General features: G+C 49.6%; 1 protein-coding gene across 4 annotated transcripts in view; it reads right to left on the reverse strand.

The window, feature by feature from the left end:
• PCNT (pericentrin) overlaps positions 1-24794 on the reverse strand; it is a 161576-nt gene that overhangs the window by 120732 nt on the left and 16050 nt on the right. For all 4 annotated transcript variants that reach the window (XM_008267246.4, XM_008267245.4, XM_070071719.1 and 1 more), the window contains exons 4-9: positions 10068-10151; positions 9299-9554; positions 6106-6161; positions 5190-5364; positions 3901-4037; positions 1576-1687 (exon numbers count right to left, since the gene is read on the reverse strand). In XM_008267246.4, the coding sequence (XP_008265468.2) occupies positions 1576-1687; positions 3901-4037; positions 5190-5364; positions 6106-6161; positions 9299-9554; positions 10068-10151 (820 nt within the window). The remainder of the gene's footprint in view (positions 1-1575; positions 1688-3900; positions 4038-5189; positions 5365-6105; positions 6162-9298; positions 9555-10067; positions 10152-24794) is intronic.

Here is a 24794-nt window from a genome sequence, read left to right on the forward strand (position 1 = left end):
CCCATCCAGCTCTCTGCTACGGCCTGGGAAGGCAGTAGAGGATGGCCCAAGTTCTTGGGCCCCTGCACCCATGTGGGAGACCTGGAAGCAGTTCCTGGCTTGTGGCTTCAGATGGGCTCAGCTCCAGCCAATGCAGCCATTTTGGGGAGTGAACCAGTGGATGGAAGACCTTTCTGTCTCTTAACTCTGCCTCTCAAATAAATAAAATCTTTAAAAAACAAAAACAAAAACAAACAAAAAAAAACAGGGTGCTGTTTCCACCCTGTTTTTCCACCCCTGGTAGAGCCATGGGGAGTTAAGAGAGACTTGAGGTGGCAGGGAGAGGAACAGCCCCAAAGAATTGAGCAGCCCCAGCCAACAGCTGGTAAGGAATAGGACTTTAGTCCTACATTTCCAAGGAACTCAATTCTGTTATAAGCTGAATGAGTCTGGAAGTGGCCTGAGGTCAGCACACAGGCACCAACACCTGGATTTTGTCAGAGGACAATCCCAGGCACTACGTCAGGCTACAAGACAATAAACATATGCTGTTTCAGGCTGTCACACAGCAGAAGAGAGCACCTCTCACCAGCACAACTGTGGTCCACAGAAAGCGGCAACTGGCCTACAGCAGTTCATGACAATGTGGACTTCAACTCATCACTGTGCCAGCAATTTCAAATCAAAGTTCCCTGTGCAGGTATGGAGACGCAGGATGAACACCTGCATGGAATGTGCTGAAGGCACAGCACGTGTGCAAGCAGCTTTGCCCGCGGCCCCATCAGTTTCTCTCTTCTATAACCTCTGGTGAGAGACACCTTCAAGGGAAAGACAAACCAACAAGCTTTGCCACACCCAACAACAGGCAGCACTCAGGGCTGGAGGTGGCGCCCAGGCCACACTTGCCCCGAGACAGAGGGTAGTTCCCGCTGGTGCTGCCCCTGGCCCTTTGCTTTACATCACAGCTGCAGAGTAGACTTGCTAGTTTTATAGGCGTTGTGTGTTGACGAACACCAGGAAGCACTTGTCGGTCTGAAGGCTTCCCCGGAGCAGCCATGTCCTGACACTGAGCAGAGAACTCTCTGATGTGAAAGGAGGTGGCAGAGGAGCCCGGCCATAGTGGGGGTGGGGGTCCCGAGGCAGAGCTGCCCTCAGCAAAAGTGGCTGCAGTTCCTGGGACCTGCAGACCTGGGTGCCAAGCTCCACAGGACCAGAGGAGCCTGACAACCCCCACCACAAGGGGAGCTCACAGGACCCTTGTGGCAGGGCACAGCACAGCACCCAATCATACTCTTCAGGTTCAAGTTAAGCACCTCTGGCAAATTCTCATCTCACCCTTGAAAGTAACCCGTATCAATGTGGATCTCAACTGTTAAGAACATAATTAGGTAGTCATCAGTCAGCCGACTCACGAAGGGTGAGACAGGTCCTCTCACAACACACATCTCCATCTCAAAGCTACATGTATCCATCTTTACGATATGAAACATGTGAGTTACGTGGTTGTTACGTGGTTAAATTCTAGTTTGGGGTTTCAACAATTAAAAATACACAGCTTTGGCTTCTAAGGATCCGGATTTTCCATGTGAAACTCACCAGTCAGCTCCTGTCTGTCGGCTCTCATGCAATCAAGCTCGGAGCACAGACGCCTGATTTCCTCTTGTGACTGAGCCTTCAGGTCTTCATATGATGCCTGAAGAGCCTCTAACTGTGAAAAAGAGAAGTGTCAGTGTGAGATCAAACAAGGTCAAGCACAGGGCAGCCCATGGGGCCTCTGTGCCGTCATTCTCAATACCTGCAACCACCTCAGGGCCCAGCATCTCCAGGCAGGAGATCAGCACGTGTGGAGTAAACGCTTACGCCTCAACCTACACCCAGCAGCGGCAGCAGCCAGAAGGGCTCGCCATGAGACAGGCCAGGGGCAGAGGCAGCATCGACCAACTACTCATTTAGGCACTGGTTGCTTTGTTCCCAGCACAACTTTGGCAGAGCACTAAGGCTGCCACATGCAGGCCCACAACCACAGCCACACAACTGAGGGACTGGATCTGCCTGCAGCCAGCGTGGTGCAGGGTCACACAGATGGACCCAAGTTCACTGAGGGACTGGATCTGCCTGCAGCCAGCGTGGTGGTGCAGGGTCACACAGACGGACCGAAGTTCATTCTAGAGACAGTCCTCACTACGTATGAGGTTGAGGCAGCAGCTTCAGCCCAGAGGACCCACACTCACAACCAGGAGGGGGTCTTGTGCTTCTACATTGAGGAAGCAAGTCGCCTTTTACACCTCAACACATGTATTCTACATCACACCATGAACCCACAGACCAGCACAGCACAATCTGATGACCTGGGCCCCTGCCATGGGACTAATTCTCAGATGCTCACCACCATAACCAGAACGCTCAGTGCACAAGCTGGCACCTGGACCAAGGCCAGCGTGGATCCCGGGCCAGCTGGTCATGTGACCCTGTGTATCTGAACATGCTGCCCTGCGTCTCCAGATCATGCTGCAGAGCAGCCCCCACCAGGAACCACGGGGACCACTGCCCTACAGTCTGGCAACATAGGAATTTGTCAAAATACCAAAAATGAAGAAAATACATGATTTTGAGTAATTTGCATGTTCTCTTCTACTCAGGTCCAGGGCCTGGATCCCTGCATAGATCAGATCTCCCACTGAGCAAAGATACATGCTTCCAGCAGTCAACAGGGAAGCTCCCACAGGGATCAAGAGCGGGAGGGGCCGGCGCCGCAGCTCACTAGGCTAATCCTCCACCTTGCGGCGCCGGCACACCGGGTTCTAGTCCCGGTCGGGGTGCCGGATTCTGTCCCAGTTGCCCCTCTTCCAGGCCAGCTCTCTGCTGTGGCCTGGGAGTGCAGTGGAGGATGGCCCAAGTACTTGGGCCCTGCACCCCATGGGAGACCAGGATAAGTACCTGGCTCCTGCCATCAGATCAGCGCGGTGCGCCGGCCACAGTGCACTGGCCGCGGAGGCCATTGGAGGGTGAACCAACAGCAAAAGGAAGACCTTTCTCTCTGTCTCTCTCTCACTGTCCATCCTGCCTGTCAAAAAAAAAAAAAAAAAAAAAAAGAGCAGGAGGACTGTGCTCAAGAACAGTATGCACTGCCTCCCACCTCTTTGTGGGCCACAGTCCCATGGCAACCCAAAGAGCCACTGGAGGATGCAACCCATCTGAGCTGTGGCTGCAGCAAGGGCAGCACGAGCCTGAGGCTGCTCTATTCTCGTGGAACCTGCCTTCAGCCTTTCCTCACGGGCCCTGGGCCACAAGGTGCTCCCAGTCCTCTTTACTGTCACTGAGGAAGAAATGGGGGAGAGAGAAGGGTGCATATGGCAGAGCCCCAAAGCTGGAGATGGGCAGGGGCGTGGACAGGACAGGTCTCCTGAAGACCCCTGGAATCTGACCGCCCTGTCTGGTTTCTAGATCTTCACATACAAAGCTACTAATTCCAGCGTCCGGTTTCTTGACCAAATCTCAGGACACAGCTTCAGTCCTGGGCCTGGTAATAAAAGCACTTCAGGTTTGCAGACAACGCCTGGTGACATCTCCTACGTGCTGACGTGTGGTGTCACCAGAAGAGCATCTTGAGCATGCATGCAGCAAACACGGTTTACTTATGGCCAGAGCACGTGGCCTTTCACACCTAGTGTGTAGAATTCTTCCAAATGTCTCAGGGATACTGGTCACGAATATGCACTATCAGAGTATGAGAATGAACATAATTATTAAGTCAACCTCACTGATGCTATGTCCTTCCACTTTATCAAACACTAAGAATACTAAAAGTAGTCTTAGTCTTTACTTTTAGCAAATAATAGAATGAAAAATGGTCCAATCCCAGAATCTTTTAAAACGTCCTTAATATTCCAAATAATGAAGAATAAAAAAGCTTTGGCCTACCTCTAGCTGTTTTTCTTTTTCCTTTTCCTTGAATTTCAGCTCCAAGTCTTCTAGATACTGGCAGTGTTCAGACTGCAGGTCTGCACGCAGCTTCTCGACTGCTTCCTGATGCTGCGCCTCCAGGTTCCTCAGGGTAACTGGAAGGCAGCACAACTCTCACTTGGTGGATGACAAGACAACTCCTCCTCCTCAGCAGTAACCCTGGCCAGCACATCACACTGAGTAAAGATGACCACTGGTACTCAGAGCACAGCCCGACTGGAGGCTCCAGCCTGGATGCCCACGACCTCAGCACCTCTAGAGCACGTCCTGCTGGGGGAGTGGCCAGCAGGCTCCCTCCAGAGCTTGTTTTCAGCAAATGCCTTGCTCTCCCTGGGGAGGAGGAAGAGCCACACATGTTCAGGCATGGTATAGAGAATCAAAAGTGGACAATCACCACTGTCTCGGTCATAATGCAGTAGTAAATGGACACACAAAAGACATCAGTGGACAAAGGTCAGGAAGGGTCAGCCTTGTCACCCAGAAGGTCAGGGGCGCTCAGTGATCTAAGACGTAAAGGCAGACTTTCTTTCAGCCCAACAGCTAAGACAGTACTTGGGATGCCCACATCTTGTATCAGAGTGCCGGGGTTGGAGTCCAGGCTCTGGTTCTGACTCCAGCTTCCTGCTAACGCGCACCCAGGGAGGCTGAAGATTGTTCAAGTAGTGGGAGATTCACTGAGTTCCTGGCTCCCAGGCATTTGGAGAATGAACCAGCAGATGGCAGGTTTCTCTTGCTCTATCTCTCTGCTTCTCAAATAAAATAAGTTAAAAATTTTAGAAACCAAGGGGAGGGGAGCCGGCACTGTGGCATAGTGGGTAAATCCGCCACCTGCAGTACCAACATCCCATATGGGTGCCGGTTCAAGACCCGGCTGCTCCACTTGTGACCCTGCTCTCTGCTATGACCTGGGAAGCAGTAGAAGATGGCCCAGGTGCTTGCGCCCTGCACCTACGTGGGAGACCCAAAGGAAGCTCCTAGCTCCTAGCTTTGGATTGGCACAGCTCCAGCCATGCGGCCATCTGGGGAGTGAACCCCAGCAGATGGAAGACCTCTCTCTCTCTTCCTCTGCTTCTCTGTAACTCTGCCTGTCAAATAAGTAAATAAATCTTTAAAAAAAAAAAAAAAAAAAAAAAAAAAACCAGCAAGGGGAGGACCACACATTCAAACACGTGGGATGACAGGGTGTTTGATGCTGCAGAGGAACACTTAGTCCCCCATCCAACTCATCATTCTCATTGGAAGCTCACATTCAGCCTGATCTTTGGCTTCAAAAATCTTCTCCAACTCAGCTTTCTGCTCTGCCAATTCTTTCTGAAACTGGTTTTGTAACTCCTCCATTTCTGACTGATGCTTTGCAGACAATTCTTTACGTAGATTTTCTAGGCATAAAGCTCTTTCAGATTCCCAGTCTTGCTTCAGGGTCTAGGTTAAAAGAAAAAGGAACTGTGGTCAATAGTTGAACATCCATGGTGAAGGAACTGAAATCACCCCATCAATCGCAAGAATGGGCCCTCATCCCCCCGACTGGACATGGGCTCTAATGGCCGCTCAGCCACTCCCTCAGCTTCTAGAAGGACACAAACAGAGCACACATAAGGCCAGCAGTCACAGAACAGAGAAGGACTATGGCAGAATCAGAGGTAGTGAACAATGCTAACCTCAGTGACTTTCAAGGGGTCAAAGGTCTCAAAGATGTTGCCCACCTCTGCCCAAGGGCTGGGCTCTCTCCCAAGTGCCCCAAGAAATAATCCCCTGTTGTCCAGGGATGGGGAAGAGGCTAGAGTTTGATCCCAAACCACAGACGGACATCTGCCCTTCACCATAGCCTGAGAGAGCAGGCAGAAGGTCAACTCAGGAGGAGCCTAGAAAACACTGCTGCAACACCTGAGAACCTACCCAACACTGGTTCCCTCCCCCCACAACCCATGCACTGACTTCGCTGCCCCCACCTCAGGCAAGCCTGTGAGGACACAGCTGGGGGCTAACACACAACACAGAACACACAGGAAAGGACTTCTAACACACATACAAATGCAATTCACTTTCTGCCAGGTTTGACTGGCTCTTGTTTGAACCAAAGTGAGGGGCTTTTTGTGGGTGTGTTGAGAAAGGAAAAGCAGTATGTATAGAAAATTCCATTTTCTAATCAAACAACATACGTACCTCCATCATCTGGACATTTTTCTCCACTTCGGATTGTAACTGCTCCTTCAGCTCAGCTGCAAGAAAAACAAAAGGTAGCTTAGACCCCTAAGTTCACTTCTCAGGGATTTGGAACACACTGGCCGCACCACAAGCACTCGCCAGTGTCCACAAGACAGCAGAACGTGCCTGGGTAACAGCACAACTGCACTCAGGCAGAACACAGGACGTAAGACAGCAGGTCAGGGTCAGCTCCTGAGGCTCCCATCATGGAATTCCCTAAAACCAATACAAATCCCAGGACCTTTAGCTCAGGTTCCCAACGTACCAGAGGCCAGCAAGGGACTGGGATTGAGAGAGAAGCAGTCTAAGGATCCAACAGGCTGCACCATAAGGAGGACGCACAGAACACGGCACGCGCAGCACCTCGGGCATCAGGGACCCTCCGAAGGATCATCAGGCGCCAGACCAAGGAAAGGCAGGACCAGGAAATGAGTCGCGGGGCAGAGGGAGACTAAGCTGTGTGGACTTGAGATGCAGGCACACACCTGGAGAGGTGTACACCAGGGAGAAGTGGCAGGAGGCCTCAGTAAACACAGAGGTGGACCTGGGGGAGGACCCTCTCGCCCAGGATCCAGCCTTGAGGGCAACGTGCAAGTGCACAGAAGGCTCTGCACAAGCAGCTCAGGGCAGCTGCAGGGGAGGCCTGCACTGAAGCGTCCTGGGAGCACAAAGAGCTCCACAGAAAGGCACAAAGAGCAAACCATGTTTTACACTGCAAAAATGCGAGAGGATAGAAGATCTGTATTTGAGTTTGCCTGAAGCTAAACAAAGAATCACAAGAAAAAGTGAAAAAGAAGCTAGGCAAACTGGTCCCTAGGGTGGGAGAATGGCAGGGAGGACCCAGGTCAGGGAATTTCAGCAAGTCTGAGACCTTGTAACGTGGAAAACGGGACAAACAAGCAAACAGGCAATGCCCCAGGAGGCCCTCTGAGTGGGACAGCATGCCTTCCTGGGGTGATGAATGCTCATAATTCACACATGGTAATGGCCGCCCAACTCTGACTTAACCAAAAAACCTGATGGCACATGGGGTGAACTGTGTGGAACATGAATTCCACCTCAGAAACACTGTTACTTCAAAATAGATGTTCATAATAACAACAAAAATAGATATTCAGTTGGGGGCCAGCACTGTGGCCCAATGGGTTAAAGCCCTGACTTGAAGTGCTAGCATCCTATATGGGCGCCAGTTCTAATCCTGGCTGTTCCTCTTCTGATCCAGCTCTCTGCTGTGGCCTGGGATAGCAGTGAAGATGGCCCAAGTCCTTGGGCCCCTGCACCCAGGTGGGAGACCTGGAGGAAGCTCCTAGCTCCTGGCTCCTGGCTTCAGATCGGCACAGCGTGGCCATTGCAGTCATCTGGGGAGTGAACTAGTGGATGGAAGACCTCTCTGTCTCTGCCGCTCTCTTTGTAACTCTGTCTTTTTCTCTCTCTCTTCTTTTTTTTTTTTTTAAGATTTATTTATTTACTTGAAAGAGTTACACAGAGAGAGGAGAGGCAGAGAGAAAGATAAAGAGATCTTCCATTCGCTGGTTCACTCCCCAGATGACTGCAACAACCGGAGCTGTGCCGATCCTAAGCCAAGACCCAGAGCTTCCTCTGGGTCTCCCATGTAGGCACAGGGGCCCAAGGACTCAGGCCATCCTCTACTGCTTTCCCAAGCCATTGCAGAGAGCTGGGTTTGAAGAGGAGCTAGCGGGACTAGAATTGGTACCCATATGGGATGCCGGCGCTTCAGGCCAGGGCTTTAACCCACTGCATCATAGCGCTGGCCCCTATAACAATTTCTTTCAAATAAATAAAATAAAAAATCTTTAAAACACACACACACAAAAGGAAATTATAAAAAAAAAAGTTTAGGAAAGTACTAACTACTGTAACAAAGAATTGCACAAACAAACCCACTAAGATTAAAACATAAAAATATTGGCCGGCGCCGCGGCTCACTTGGCTAATCCTCTGCCTGCAGTGCCGGCACTCCAAGTTCTAGTCCCAGTTGGGGCGCTGGATTCTGTCTTGGTTGCTCCTCTTCCAGCCCAGCTCTCTGCTGTAGCCCGGGAAGGCAGTGGAGGATGGCCCAAGTGCTTGGGCCCTGCACCCACATGCGAGACCAGGAGGCAGCATCTGGCTCCTGGCTTCGGATTGGATCAGCGCAGTGCGCCGGCTGCAGCAGCCATTTGTGGGGTGAACCAACAGAAAAGGAAGACCTTTCTTTCTGTCTCTCTCTCTCTCACTGCCTAATTCTGCCTGTCCAAAAAAAAAAAAAAGAAAAAAGAAAAGAAAAGAAAAACATAAAACTATCTATTGGGACTGGCTTTGTGGCACAGCATCCTGTATGGGTGCTGGTTCGTACCCTCGCTGCTCCACTTCCAATGCAGGTTCCTGTTAATGGCCTGGGAAAACCAGCAGAAGATAGCCCAAGTACTTTGGCCACTGCCACCCACATGAGAACTGGATGAAGCTCTGGCTGTTGTTGACATTTAGGAGGGGGGTGAATCAGTGGATGGAAGATCTCTTTCAAATAAATAAATCAATCTTTTAAAAACAACTGTAAAAAAACTAATAGACATAAAGCCAGATAATCACAAAGTAAAGCAGTGCTCAGGTCAGTCACCCTCCAGGTCTGTGTCCACAGTCAAGAGTGTGGGTTGGGTCTAAGCACAGCCCACAGATACACGGAATTGTACCAAAGATACTGAGGAGGAAACTTCCCGCCAAATGTACACAAGTCCACTGGAGAAGTCGACAAGAAGCAAGGGAGTTAAGAACAAGAAGGCGTTTGACTCAACACCAGAGCCTTGCAAAACAGGGTGAATAATAAATGCTTGCTCTAGGCCTGGGGTGCTGCCCACACAAGCCCAGCTAGAGCAAGGCCCTGTGCAGCACACCAAGGCCAGACAGCAAGGCTGCCGCCAGGGCACTACACATCCTCGTGCAAGGACAGGGGCCTGGGCGTGGAGACCTGGCAGGAAGCACTTCACACTGGTGGAGCCACCAACACAATCATGGGCAACCCAAGCAACAGAAGCAGGACTCTGTATCTGACAGACAGGAAAAGTTATCTAGAAAATAAGCAGCTGACTTCTAAGGAGATCACTGAAGGGCAGCAGCCCTTGCAGCGGCGCGAAGGGCCCACCCCTGTGTGCAGCACCTGCTTCGCACGCACTCCTGAGCGCCATCTCTTCCTTCTCCCGTGCGTGCTGCTCTCTCAGAAGCTCCAGCTCATGCTGCTGCCTACTCTGCAGCAGGGCGAGCTCCTGGGCTCGCCGGCTGTTGAGCATCTCCCGCAGCTCCGTCAGGGCCGTCTCCTTCTCCCTCTGCAGGTTGGCCTGCGTCAGCTCCAGCTGCGCGGTGTGCATGTTGCTTAGGCTAAGGCGCAGGGCTTCCAGTTCCAAGCTGGGCACCGTCTGTGGAGAGCAGCATTCTTGATGAGAAGACACGTGTGGACCAACATAAGGGAGACGCCAAAAAGCTCAAAATGAACATGAAGGAGAGGAAGAAGCAGGCTGTACTCTCGGAGGGGAGAGCACGGACATCGTGAGGAGGCAGCACTGGGTCGCTGCTCACTCCCACCACTGGTCTGAGTCCCCTACACCCTCTCTTCTCTTGAACACTCTAGCCCCCAGGTGTGCCCCCCCCCCCCATTTCCCTCACTGCAGTGTGGGTCTGCCAAAGCTGGTAGGGATGTCTCTCACACAGTCTGGCACCTGGCTAGAACTTTGCCCACAGGATGGACATCCACCCACGTTCCCGCCATCAGTCCCAGGACAGCTCACACACAGAACACAGCCGACCACTCGCACAAGCCTCTCCCAGCAATGGCTCCACCCGGCTCTGAGACCAGCTGAGCCTGTGTGAACTTCAGGACCGGCCCCACGGCCCCAGGAGGCTGATAGCCCTGTGCCCCACAGGAGAGTCACCTGAGTCCGCTGCTGCCGGCCTCCCTCATCGTTCTGTCTGCTACTGTGCTCAGCAGTCTCAAGTTCATGCTCTTGATCGTGTGCCTGGGGAAGGAAAGCAGAGGGTGTAGCCAGGGAATTCACAGGGAAAGAGACACGCTAAGAAAGCACTGTGGTGGGGCAGGCGTTGGGGCGCAGTGGCTTAGCTGCAGCTTGCACCAGCATCCCATATCAAAGCAGCGGTTCAAGTCCTCACTACTCTGCTTCTGATCCAGCTTCCTGCTGATACTTGGGCCCCCGCCACCCATGTGGAAGACCCAGATGGAGTTCCTAGCTCCTGGCTTCAGAGAGACCCAGTCCTGGCTGCTGCCATTTGGGGAGTAAACCAGCAGATATAAGCTCGCTCGCTCGCTCTCTCTCTCTCTCTCTCTTCCTCTGCCTTTCAAACAAATGAAAATAAATAAACGTTAAAAACAGAGAGAGAAAAAAAGAACTGGAGGATGCCACAAAAATTAAAAACACATGTCCTCACAAAAACATATCCATAAATGCTCACAGAAGCACTGCTCTTGATACCCACAGGGTACAAATAGCCTCAATGATGGGTGAATGGATAAACAAAGTATGTAACCCAGCAGTCTCAGCATCTGCAGGGTTTGGTTTCAGGACCCCCTTCCAAAACACCAAAATCCACAGATGCTCAAGTTGTGGATATAAACTGGCACAGTATTTGCTGTGATTCCCAGGTCCTCTGAGCGACCTCCAGGTAGTTACAATACTGAACTGTTACACTGTATTACTGAGAGAACCATGACAAGAAACTACCTATTCTGTACAGATTTTTTATTTTTCCCCAAAACCTTCAATCTGTGGTTGGTTGAATCTTAGGACAGAGGTCAACTGTATCCACACAATGGGATACTATTCAGCCATTAAAAAACATGGAGGACAGACACACCACGACAGGGATGCCCCGGAGACACACCGACACCAGAGGTTCGCCACAGAAGGCCACACAGCAAGTAACACTGATGAGAAACATCGAGGAAGACTGTTCTGTGGGGCTGAGGAGAGGAGGGAAAGGGGAGTGGCTGCCAACGGGAACAGGGCTCCTTTTTGGAATAATGAAAATGTCTGAAACTGGGTAAGAGTAACACTGTGAATGTCTTACAAATACTCAAGTACAAACTTTGAATTTGTGATTTTGTGTTATATGAACTATGTATCATTTTTAAACATAATAATGGGAAAATATTCAACTTGTGTAGGCAAGTGGCTTAAGTAAGTAGTGTAAAGTTAGGAACCCAGAGAGGGAAGCTGCAGACTCCGCCTCCATCCCTACTTGCAGCCATGCTGACACTAGATAGGCACATGACCTCCCTCCCACTCATTGTCAAATACCTGGAAGAGGGGTTGGCATTCTGTCACGGCAAGTAAAGCCACATATCGCCTGTGACACCAGCATCCTATGTGGGTGCTGGTTCAAGTCCAAGATGTTCTACTTCTGATCCAGCTCCCTACTAATGTGCCTGGGAAAGCAGTAGAAGATGGCTTGGACCCCTGAACTCACTTGAGAGACCTGGAAGAGACTTCTGGCTCCTGGCCTTGGCCTGATCCAGCGATGGCCATTGTGGCCATTTGGGGAGTGAACCAGTGGATGGAAAAATCTCTCTGTCTCTCTACCCCCTCTCTCTCTTCTTATCTCTGCCTTTCAAAAAATCAAAAAACACCTGGAAGAGGTAGGTCCCATAAAAGCTAAACCAACCTGAAGATGCAAACGTCAAACATCACTTTATAGTGAGTGAATGAGTCAAAGCTGGCAAGTTATACTTGGCCTGTCACAGAGGTCACAGGGACGCACACCCAGCACTGTCAGTAATACCCAGCCTGCAACAGCTGCACTGAAGAACAGCTGCAGCCTGCACCTGAGGATGAACAACCCAGCAGCCCTGCTCAGCCCACATTTCCACCCAGTTTCTGCAGGAGCCACATCCCTGCATCTGCCATGTAGCAGCCAGAACCAGAACCCTCTGAAGCCCAGAGGACCCATCTGTCCACACAGCATTTTAGACTCAAAATGATGGAAACTGAACTCAAGCTTCCTGCTGCAACTGGGTGCTCTGAGGGTGAAGAGGGACTTGGCATGGTCATAGTAGACAGAAAGGGGGGCAGGTTCCCTGGGACCCTCACTGTTCAAAGGTCAGGCACTGTGCTGAGAATGGCAGGGCCCCTGCTACCGTCATCTGCCTCTGTTGTGGCCCCTGTGGCATGTCAGGTGCAGTCTTGCAACCCTGCCCCAAGACTCAACAGACCACTACCCATGGCCACCCTCACATGATCCTTTCATGCTCACTTGAACTCCTCGGTACTCTGGCAGCACCTGGGATAAATGAAAAGAAATAAAAATACAGTTGGGAGAACAAAACCTGGGAATACTTGTCTCGAGAAAGTTTTCACAGGAAATATTAAAGGTGTAATCCCAAGGAAAGAATGAAAAGGAAGAATAAAGGAAACACTAAACCTAACCCACCAAAATTGAAAAATAAAAACTAAATTCAGGAGGCCAGCAACATGGTGCAGGGGGTTAAGCTGCCACCTACGATGCCCACACCCCATAGGAACGCTGGTCCTGGCCTCAGCCTGGACCAGCCCCATTTGTGGACATTTGAGGAATAACCTAGTGGAAGATCTGTCTCTCACTCCCTCTCTCTTTAACTCTGCCTTTCAAACAAAACAAATGTTTTCCTAAAAATAATAAAACAGGGGCCAGCTCTGTGGCACAGCGGGTTAAAGCCCTGGCATGAAGCACAGGCATCCCATATTGGCACTGGTTCGAGACCTGGCTGCTCCACTTCCGATCCAGCTCTCTGCTATGGCCTGGGAAAGCAGTGGAAGATGGCCCAAGTCCTTGGGCCCATGCACCCGTGTGGGAGACCCAGAAGAAGCTCCTGACTCTTGGCTTCAGATCGGCCCAGCTCCAGCCATTGCGGCCAACTGGGGAGTGAACCATCGATGGAAGACTCGCTCTCTCTCTCTCTGCCTCTCCTCTCTCTGTGTAACTCTGACTTTCAAATAAATTAAAAAAATAAATAAAAAGAAAATCTGCATGTATCTTCAACTTAGCTTTGCTATGTAACACAAAAGGCTACATACTGTAGAATGCAACCTGGAGAAGAGAAAAACCATACAACAGAAAACAGACAACTGGTAGCGGGGGCTGGGTAGGGGAGTGGTTGATTATAGGCACTCAGGAACTTTTAGGAACTGGACTGTTCTGGATGGATCTGGGTGGTGGGCATATGACTCTATGCAATTGTGCATTACAAAGAATGAACTTAAAGGTATACAAGTATTTTTCTTAAATATTGTTCTTTAAAGATTCATTTATTTACCTGAGAGGCAGTTACAGAGAGAGGAAAGACAGAGGGAGAGGCCTTCCATCCACTGGTTTATTCACTCCCCAAATGGCTCCAATGGCAGGAGTTGAGCCGATCCAAAGCTAGGAGCCAGGAGCTTCTTCTGGGTCTCCTACATGGGTGCAGGGGCCCAAGCACTTGGGCCATCTTTTACTGCTTTCCCAGGTCATCAGCGGGGAGCTGGATTGGAAGAAGAGCAGCTGGGACTTGAACCAGCACCCATATGGGATGTCAGTGCTGCAGGCGATGCCCAACATGCTATACCATGGCACCAGACTCCACAAGTATTTTTTTTTAATTAATTTATTTTTTTTTTACTTGAGAGTTAGAGTTACACAGAGAGAGGAGAGGCAGAGAGAGGGAGAGAGAGGTCTTCCATCCAATAGTTCACTCCCCAACTGGCCACATCGGCCGGAACTGCACTGATCTGAAGCCAGGAGCCAGGAGCTTCTTCCAGGTCTCCCACACAGGTGCAGGGGCCCAAGCACTTGGGCAATCTTCCACTGCTTTCCCAGACCATAGCAGAGAGCTGGATGGGAAGTGAAGCAGCTGGGACTAGAACCGGTGCCCATATGAGATGCCGGCCCTTCGGGCCAGGGCATTAACCCGCTGCGCCACAGCGCCGGCCCCTACAAGTATTTTTTGATTTGACCAGCATGTGAGGGGAATCCCAGGAAGTGATCAGCATGTGGCCAATGAATGTGACCACTCATGGAGAAACATAAATCAGCCAAGACACTGAGGGGTGAAGATGAAAGGTGCTGGCCACAATGGAAGACACATTTAGACTGGAAGCTAAAGACAAAGATATAAACAAACACTATACTACATAAGTTGGTTTCTCATGCAGATATGGGTTAGTTAATTCTGAAACTGCTCTACACTTATACTAGAGTTGAAGAAATAAGTAAATAAACAGAGACAGAAGCCAGATGTCTCACGCTCTAAGAAAGAGATTACAGATGCATCAAGGACAGGACAGAATCAAGCATGTGATGCTGAATTTGTTTGGGATTTCAGGACTCACTCATATTTATTTTAATATACACTCGTAGATGCACACACAGACATATGTGCATGCACACAACAGTCCAAACATACACGTTTCCTAATGCAGTCCACTAAGACGGCCTAGAGGCAGCGACACCTAAGGAGCAGTGAGCACACAAAGCCCCAGACCTTGGCTTCTGAGACAAATCCAATAAAAGGCTCCAGGGCTCCTCGGATTAAGAGGAGCCCGGAGCACCATGCAGTACCTGAAAGTCAGGATGTGTTCATAAGGCTCAGGGTGTGTCACAGGACCCAAGAATCATCCCAAAACCACTCACACTGGCCAGGGCTGGAACAATGGGGCAATAAAATAAATAATGTCATCTGGGATGATAACTAAGGTCAAAAATACACTGAGGTCATATGTATGCAAAAATATGGTTAAATCAACTAAGTACTGGAGGGAAGAGACAAGCCTTCCTCACAGAACAGCTTTACACGGACCTTCACAGGCAGCCACTGCTCACTTCCGGCCTGAGTGAAGGCTGCACTGAGCGGCAGGCAGGAGAGAAGGATGGAACCGCAGGTGAGGCAGCACACACCACCTGGAGGGGCACACCCTAGCTGAGGAAGAACCGTCAAGGTCATCAAAATCAAGGAGAGACGGAGCGCCAAGCAGCAGAGATGTGGGAGAGAGAGGGGAAATGGCCACTAGAGAACGGATGGCATCCTGGAAATACAGGGGAAATCCAAAGGAAATCTTTCCAGCAAACACGAATGCAGCAGCTCCAACCATGCACCACGGCCGTGTGCAGACGCTGACACCAGCGGCGCTGCGCAAGGGAAGGCAGGAACTGTGAACTCCGCTCTACAAATCCATTAAATATCCCAAAATAAAAGGCTTACTTAAAGCAACAGATAGGTAGCCACACAGATGGACAGACTGTACGGCTAAAAAATATTCTCAACAGAAGATATTTAAAACCACCATGACAAAAACTTCAGTTGAGGGAGGTATAAACAGAGTTTAATTAACCTCCTTATCTAAGAGGAGAAAGAAGGTGTTGACTAAATTTAGACTTAGATAAATTAAATGTATATGTTGTAATTAATCAGCCTACTATTTAAAAACTGTGTACATTGTTACTGAGCCGGCGCCGCGGCTCACTAGGCTAATCCTCCGCCTAGCGGCGCCGGCACACCGGGTACTAGTCCCGGTTGGGGCGCCGGATTCTGTCCCGGTTGCCCCTCTTCCAGGCCAGCTCTCTGCTGTGGCCCGGGAGTGCAGTGGAGGATGGCCCAGGTGCTTGGGCCCTGCACCCCATGGGAGACCAGGAAAAGCACCTGGCTCCTGGCTCCTGCCATCGGATCAGCGTGGTGCGCCGGCCGCAGCGCGCCAGCCGCGGCGGCCATTGGAGGGTGAACCAACGGCAAAGGAAGACCTTTCTCTCTCTCTCTCTCTCTCTCACTGTCCACTCTGCCTGTCAAAAAAAAAAAAAAAAAAAAAAAAAAAAAAAAAACTGTGTACATTGTTACTTCAAAGTAATTAGAGGCAGAATTTTTTAAAAATTCACTGATAAAATAATCTAGAACTGGGTTCCAAGATGGTGGAGTAGGGAGGGAGCTTACTGCTAAAGCCCAGAAGATAGTTTTAAAAAAGTGGAGGGGCCGGCACCGCAGCTCACTAGGCTAATCCTCCACCTGCAGCGCCGGCACCCCAGGTTCTAGTCCCGGTTGGGGCGCCACATTCTGTCCTGGTTGCCCCTCTTCATCTTCCAGGCCAGCTCTCTGCTGTGTCCCAGGAAGGCAGTGGAGGATGGCACAAGTGCTTGGGCCCTGCACCCACATGGGAGACCAGGAAAAAGAACTGGCTTCTGGCTTCGAATCGGCGCAGCGCACTGGCCATAGCAGCCATTTGGAGAGTGAACCAACGGCAAAGGAAGACCTTTATCTCTGTCTCTCTCTCTCACTAACTCTGCCTGTCAAAAGAAAAAAAAAAGTGGAGGGGCCAGTGCTGTGGCGAAGTAGGTTGGTCCTCCACCTGTGGCATCAGCATCCCATATGGGTGCCGGTTCAAGTCCCGGCTGCTCCAACTTCTGATGCAGCTCTCTGCAATGTCCTGGGAAAGCAGTGGAGGATGGCCCAAGTCCTTGGGGTATTTGCACCCACGTGGGAGACCCAGAGAAAACTCCTGGCTCCTGGCTTCATATACACACAGCTCCAGCCGTTGTGGCCATTTGGGGAGTGAACCATCGGATGGAAGACCTCTCTCTCTCTGCCTCTCCTTCTCTTTCTGTTACACTGTCTGGAACTCTACCTCTCAAATAAATAAAAATAAAATCTTTAAAAAAAAAAAAAGTGGAAAGACTGTAGTCTCAAGGAAGAGTTAGGAAGAAAATGGCAGAGAAAACTCTACCAAAATTAGAGGGACATGGTGGACCTATGTGGAGCGCATAGGAGCCCACAGCTCAGGGCTCCAGCAGCCAAGAATCCACGCAACAGTGTTAGAAAGTGAAGTGAGGGGCTGGCACCGGTTCTAGTCCTGGCTGCTCCTCTTCCAGTCCAGCTCTCTGCTATGGCCCAGGGTGGGCAGTGGAGGATGACCCAAGTGCTTGGGCCCCTGCACCCACATGGGAGACCGGGAGGAGGCACCTGGCTCCTGGCTTCAGAATGGCACAGTTTCGGCAATGGTGGCCATTTTGGGGGTGAACCAACGGAAGGAAGACCTTTCTCTCTGCCTCTCTCTCTGTCTATAACTCTACCTGTCAAATAAATAAAAAAAGAAAGTGAGGTGAAACCAGACTCCAGCAGTCCAATCCACTGGCGAAAAACCTACAGAAAAAGCCTAGAGGGAACCTGGCTTGGAACCCTGTGGGGGTAAAATGTACCAGCCAAACTAGAGGAGGGGGGAAAAAAAAAAAAAGGATGGGACGGACCTGTTTCTCTCTCCCGGATCACCATCAAGTTACAAGTCAGTTACAAGTACTGTAACAACTAGGCTGGCGCCATGGCTCGCTGGGTTAATCCTCTGCCTGTGGCGCCGGCATCCCATATGGGCGCCAGGTTCTAGTCTCGGTTGCTCCTCTTCCAGTCCAGCTCTCTGCTGTGGCCCGGGAGGCAGTGGAGGATGGCCCAAGTGCTTGGGCACCTGCACACACGTGGGAGACCAGAAGAGGCACCTGGCTCCTGGCTTCGGATCGGCATAGCTCCAGCCGTATCGGCCATTTGGGGGGTAAACCAATGAATGGAAGACCATTCTCTCTGTCTCTCTCTAATTCTATCTGTCAAATAAAAATTAAAAAAAATAAAAAACCCAAGTACTGAAACAAGCCAATAGAGCAGGCACCATTTTGGACATACGTAACAGCTGCACTAGTTTGTGTCTGTGCCCCCAGCAACCAGCGGAGTGGAGACTCCTGACTCTAGTGGGGAGAACTAAAGAGGGCTAGGAGCTTGAGACTGTGAGGCTTCTGTTCTGGGACTGGGAAGAAACCCGAGAGTGTGTGGGAGGACTCACAGCATGGCTAGGACTTTGAGCAGTCGCTGTGGGAGACTCCATTGCTCAGGGTTCCCCGGTTACCTGGTGAGAGACACTGCTGCGGAATCTGAGCTTATACTGCATAGATCCTTTGTGTGGTCCTTGGGACAGAGCAGACGAATATTATACCCACTGGGGCTAGCACTCAGGCACTGGTCTCCACTGAGGAGAGGAGCTCAGCTGAGCAGAAAAAATCCCCCTTCTTATTAAAAAAGAGAAAGAAGATTTACTACACTGAACCTGGGTGTGTTACTTTAGGCATATCATTTTTTTCTTTTTAAAGATTTATCTATTTATCTGAAAGAGTTACACAGAGAAGAGAGGCAGAGAGAGAGAGAGAGAGAGAGAGAGAGAAAGAGAGGTTTCCATCCGCTAGTTCGCCCCCCAATTGGCCTCAATGGCCAGAGCTCTGCCAATCCGAAGCCAGGAGCCAGGAGTTTCCTCCAGGTCTCCCACAGGGGTGCAGGGGCCCAAGGGCTTGGGCCATCCTCTACTGCCTTCCCAGGCCACAGCAGAGAGCCAGATTAGAACTGGAGCAGCCAGGACTCGAACTAGCGCCCATATGGGACCCCGGCACTACAGGCAGCAGCCTCACCCATTACAGCACAGAGCTGGCCCCTAAGTGTGACCTTAACCCTAGAGAACTGAACAGAGCTCTCTGGCCACATACACCACAAGCCTCTGGAGATTCACTGAAAGCAGACAGTCCATTTATCTACAAAGTCATAGTACAAAGATAAAAGTCACTACAGCAGAAAAAAAAAAAAAAAAAAAAAGAATATCGCCACAAATGCTGAACAACAAATGCACCAATTCAAGAAACAAGAATAAGGAAGATAACATGATTCCCCGAAAAGAACAAGACATTTCAATACTGGATTGTGAAGACAATGAGACGTAAGAAATGGAATTCAAAAATCTGATCCATAAGATTACACAGAAGTAATCAGAAGCAAATGCACCAACTACTGACATCCATACAGGATATGAAGGAAAATGTCTCCCATGAAATTGAGATATTAAAGAGAAATCAAAATGAAATGAAGACTTCAATAGAACAAACAAAAAATGCAGTGGATCCTGCCCCCCTTTCTCCCTGCTGCAAACTCCTCACTGGTCTTACTTCTGATCATGAGTGTTCCCTGCCTTGGGCAGTAACTTAGTCTTTACCCTATTTTGTGATAACTAGAGCAATCACTCGAGCTGCAAGGTCTAATTTTACTGTCTTATTTAAATTTTATGAATTTGAATTTTTTACACTAACGTTCCCCAATTAAGTCCACTTTCAAACAAAAAAAATGCAGGGGAAAGTCTTTTTTTTTTTTTTTTTTTTTTTGACAGGCAGAGTGGACAGTGAGAGAGAGACAGAGAGAAAGGTCTTCCTTTGCCATTTTGGTTCACTCTCCAGTGGCCGCCGCGGCTGGTGCGCGGCGGCCGACGCACTGTGCTGATCCAATGACAGGAACCAGGTACTAATCCTGGTCTCCCATGGGGTGCAGGGCCCAAGTACTTGGGCCATCCTCCACTGCACTCCCTGGCCACAGCAGAGAGCTGGCCTGGAAGAGGGGCAACCGGAACAGAATCCGGCGCCCCTACCGGACTAGAACCCGGTGTGCCGGCGCCACAAGGCAGAGGATTAGCCTAGTGAGCCGCGGCGCCGGCCAGGGGAAAGTCTTAAAAACAGAATCAGTGAGGCAGAAGAGAGAATATAGGACTTGGAAAGCAAATTGTGGAAAGTATACAGTCAAACCAAAGGCAAGAAGAGAAAATTAGAAAACTAAAAAACACTGTTGGGAATCTACAGGATACTATCAAATGACCCAACATATGGGTTCTAGGAGTTCCTGAAGGCACAGAGAAAAGGAATTAGAAGGCCTTTTTAGTGAAATACAAGCAGAAAACTTCCCAGCTTTAAAGAAAGGGACCTCTAAGTACGAGAAGCACACAGAACACCCAATAGACATGACCAGAAAAGATCCTTGCCACAATACATTGTAATCTAACACCACAGTGAAACATAGAGAAGATTCTAAAATGTGCATGAGAGAAACATCAGATTACTTTCAGAGGATCTCCAATTAGACTCACAGTGGACTTCTCATCAGAAACCCTACAGCCTAGGAGAGAATGGCGAGATAAAGTCCAAGTCTTAAGAGTAAAAAACTGTCATCCCAGAATATTATACCCTGAAAAGCTCTCATTTGTGAATGAAGTAAAGACCTTTCATAAAAAACAGAAATTAAAAGAATTTGTCACCACCCGTCCAGCCCTACAAAAGATGCTTAAGGATGTGCTGCACACAGAAACACAGAAACATGGTCATCACTACAAAAGAAGGTAAAGGAAGAAAATCTCTCCATAAAAGTTCAAAGGAAATTCAAAGTAAAAAATAGGAATATTTGTGCAAAAATGGCAGGGCAAAGTCATTACTTATCAATAGTAATGAATGTAAACAGCCTCAATTACTCAGTTAAAAGACACAGACGGCTGAATGGGTTAAAAAATAAAACCCATCTATTTGATGCCTACAAGAAACACATCTCATCAAAAAAGATGCACGCAGACTCGAAGTGAAAGGATGGAAAAAGATATTCCACACCAACAGAAACCAAAGAGCTGGTGTACCCATCTTAATATCAGACAAAATAGATTTTAACACAAAAACTGTTAAAAGAGACAAAGAGCACTATATAATGATTACGGGATCAATTCAACAAGACGACGTAAATTTTATTACATGGCAAACCCACTCACATTTCTGCTCTCACAAGAAGCCAGACCTGCCTGGGCTCCATCCTGGGCCTGACTCCGAGCTAGGCACTACAGGGAGAGTACAACCAAGAAACCCACTGAGCTTCCACAGCCTCAGGGATTACTGTTCCTGGCATGTGCTTCCCACCACTTGTCTTATTTCTAAAGAAAATCAACACTCTACATATCTACATAAACAATATATTAGGTTATTAAAGAACAACACTTATGCTAGAAGTCATCAGTTCTGACCCAAGAGTTAATGAGCATTACAGTACCAAAGTACACTTCTGAAGACAAAGCACGCACATGTTGGAAAGCACTCTGACTTCTTCTCTCTCACCCACATGCACCTGATGCCATTCAATCCACTCATCAGAAGCCACCTAACAGCTGGCTGGGACGGGCATCTGCTGCAGGAGTTGAGATGGCACTTGGGACACCCACATCCCACAGTGGAATGCTTGGGTTCAAGTCCCAACGCTGCCTTCTTATTCCAGCTTCTTGCTAATGTGCACCCAGGAAGGCTGCAGTGACGGTAGCTGGGTTCTTGCCACCCACAGGGTGACCTGGCTTTAGTTCTCATTCTAGCTCTGACATGGCCCAAGCCTGGCTAATATGGGCAATTGGGAGTTGAACCACTGGATAGGAGATTCTCTCTCTCCCCCTTTCAAATGAGGAAATAGCATGTTAAATGCTTCCTCTGGGTTTCCTGCATGGGTGGCAGGGGCCCAAGGACTTAGACCACCCTATGCCACTTTCCCAGCAGGGAGCTGGATTGGAAGTGGAGCAGCCAGGAATTGAACCAGCACCCATATGAGATGCCAGTGCTGCAGGAAGCAGTTTAATCTGCTGCACCACAGCACCAGCCCCACAACTGATTTTTTAAATTTTTATATGAAAGGAAAAGTGACAGCAAGAGAAAGGGAGAGAGAGACAGAGATCACCTGCTGGTTCACTTCCCAAATGGCTGCAATTGCCAATGCTGGGCCAGGCCCAAGCCAAGAGCCAGGAATGCCACCCAGGTGTCTCACGTAGGGGTGAGACAACAAGCACCTGGGCCAACATCTACTGCCTTCCCGGTGCAGCAGCAGCAAGCTGAATCAGAAGTAAGCAGCCAGGAATCAAGCAGGCCCTCCAATAAGGGATGTGAGAATCCCAAGAGGTAACTTAATCCATCCACCCCAATGAAGACAACTGAATAATGAGATTAAACATTAATAAAATATGTTTCTGGCTGGCGCCGCGGCTCAATAGGCTAATCCTCCACCTGCGGTGCCAGCACACCGGGTTCTAGTTCCGGTCGGGCCCCGGATTCTGTCCCGGTTGCCCCTCTTTCAGGCCAGCTCTCTGCTGTGGCCCGGGAAGGCAGTGGAAGATGACCCAGGTCCTTGGGCCCTGCACCCACATGGGAGACCAGGAAAAGCACCTGGCTCCTGGCTTCGGATCAGCGCGATGCGCTGGCCACAGCACGCTTGCCGCAGCGGCCATTCGAGGATGAACCAACAGCAAAGGAAGACCTTTCTCTCTGCCTCTCTCTCACTGTCCACTCTGCCTGTCAAAAAATAAATAAATAAATTAAATTAAAAAAAAAAATCTGTTTCTTAGGGCCAGAATTGTGGCTTAACAGGTAAAGCCACTGCCTGTAATGCTGGCATCCAATATGGGCACCAGTTCATATCCCAGCTGCTCTACTTCCAGCTCCCTGCTAATGACCTGGGAAAAGCACTGGAAAATGGCCCAAATAATTTCGGCCTCTGTCACCCACGTGCAAGACCCAGATGAAGCTTCTGGCTTCTGCCTGTCCCAGTCCTAGCCATTGAGGCCATCTGGGGAGTAAACCAGAGGACAGAAGGTCTTTCTCTCTCCCTCCTTCTCTGTAATGCTTTCAAATAAATTAATTCAATTAAAAATTTACTTCCTACAACACTAAAGGTTTTTATATGCAAAACTATCAAACAGCCTCATCAAGAAATCTACTCAATCTATGTCGGGCTGCCAGCCGCTGCTGCAGCGGCTCTCATCTCAAAGGCCTCACCTCCTCACTGGGCCAGCCCTCTGCTGGGTGGTGTAGCCCCAGTTCCTGCTGGCCCTCATGGAGATCCACCTCTCCTGACTTGCAGGCAACCTTCCCTTGTCCCTCGTGCAGTTGTAGCTCCGTGGCTTGGGGACCACGGCCCATACACTGCTGACCCTGGAGCCATGCTCCCCCACACCTCTGCTTCACGCTCAGGAAGGTCTCTTCCTTCTGGGTGCATGCTGGGGAGCCCTGACGTGGGCAAATGCCCCGGGACACACCATGAGGAGGGATCTGGAGAAAATCACTCTGGAGTGCATTGTGTCCTGCCTGCACGAGGTCAACTCCTTCCACCCTGGCAACTTCCTGGGCAAGGAAGCAGGTAATGTGTGCAGCAGCACCAGGACAGAGCCCTGTGGAATGCCAGCTCCCCAGTGTCCCCAGGCAGCACCTGCAGATACCAGCCCACATGGACAGGGTCAGTGAGGAGGGGCAGGACGCCATCAGCTTCTTTCCATCTCTCACATCAAAGGCTGGCTCTGTAAACTGAGCGCTGCCTGGGCAAATACTACGCCCAGGAGGGACCCAAGGCAATGGTACTTGCTGTCCAGGAAAAGGAACAGGCTGTACTGACACGGGGACAGCCGCTGTACCCCCTCAGTCTACCACTGGAACAAGAATTCGGATGCAAAGCTACATGGTGGGATCCTACGGATGCTTCCAGAAGGGAAATCATTATGGCAGATGTGGAGCCCATTTCTGTTCCTCTGGTCAGTTCAAGGAACTTATATGAAGCACAGCCTCGTGTGCCACCAAACACAGAAGACTGCTGAAAAAAGGGCGGAAGCCAAACAGAAAACTGGGAATTCAACCAGGAAAACTGAATGTGCCCTGAATCTCACTGAAGGCTGGGCTTTTTCACTTCAGCAACAGTGGATGAAGACCTTTCTCTCTCTGCTTCTTCCTCTCCATAACTCTGCCTTTTGAATAAATAAATCTTAAAAAAAAAAAAAAAAAGGCTATTGAAGTCTTCCGCATTGTCTGTCCCTTTCAGCCCTTCTTCAGCTGACTGACTCCTCAGATCCACTGTGGATGGCAGTGTGGCCACAGTCACGGAAGCTGCTGCCCTGAGAACCCTGCACTGAGTTTCTACTGTCTAAGACTAGCCTTTTCCATTTTCAGTTCTACTCTTATGTTTTTAAATCCCTTTAAATGTCTTTCTTGAAAATTCCATGAGCACTAAATATTTTCTTTCATCAAGTATGGATATACAGGCTTTCTAACAAAGAAACTTTATTTGTTCTTTCCTGGTTTTGAAAAATTTCCTGACAAGATAATGTCACACAGCTGCTCATAAAGCACGTCACTGTCCGCACAACTGCTCTGTTCTGGGTCACTGTAGTACTGATCACATTCTAACTTCACAATTTACTCATTTTGTTTATTGTCTTACAACCTTCCTCTGAGTTTAAGCACAATGCAGACACAGATTTGTTCCTAGTCAATACAATATATTCCCAGCACAAAGAATAGTACCTGCACATAGCAAGGGCTCAGCAAATAATTTTTAATGAACTCAATCTCCTGCTTTAAAAAAAAAAAAAAAGGGTGGGGCACTGTGGCATAGCAGGTAATGCTGCCGCCTGCAGTGCCGGCATCCCATATGGTCACCGGTTCGAATGCTGGCTGCTCCACTTCCTATCCAGCTCTCTGCTATGACCTGGGAAAGCAACAGAAGATGGCCAAAGCCCTTGGGCCCCTGAAACCACATGGGAAACCCAGAGGAAGCTCCTGGCTCCTGGCTCCTGGCTCCGGATCAGCGCAGTTCCGGCTGTTGCAGCCAACTAGGGAGTGGACCAGTGAATGGAAGACCCCTCTCTCTCTCTCTGCCTCTTCTTTTCTCTCTGTGTAACTCTTTCAAGTAAAATAAATACATCTTTAAAAAAAGAAAAAGGGGGGAGGGGGTATGGTTGGGAGAGTGCAGTGCTGTAGTGCAGCAGGTAAAGTCATGGCCTGCATCAGCATCCCATACAGGT

This window comes from Oryctolagus cuniculus, chromosome 4 (assembly GCF_964237555.1).
Source record: "Oryctolagus cuniculus chromosome 4, mOryCun1.1, whole genome shotgun sequence".
Lineage (NCBI taxonomy): Eukaryota > Metazoa > Chordata > Mammalia > Lagomorpha > Leporidae > Oryctolagus > Oryctolagus cuniculus.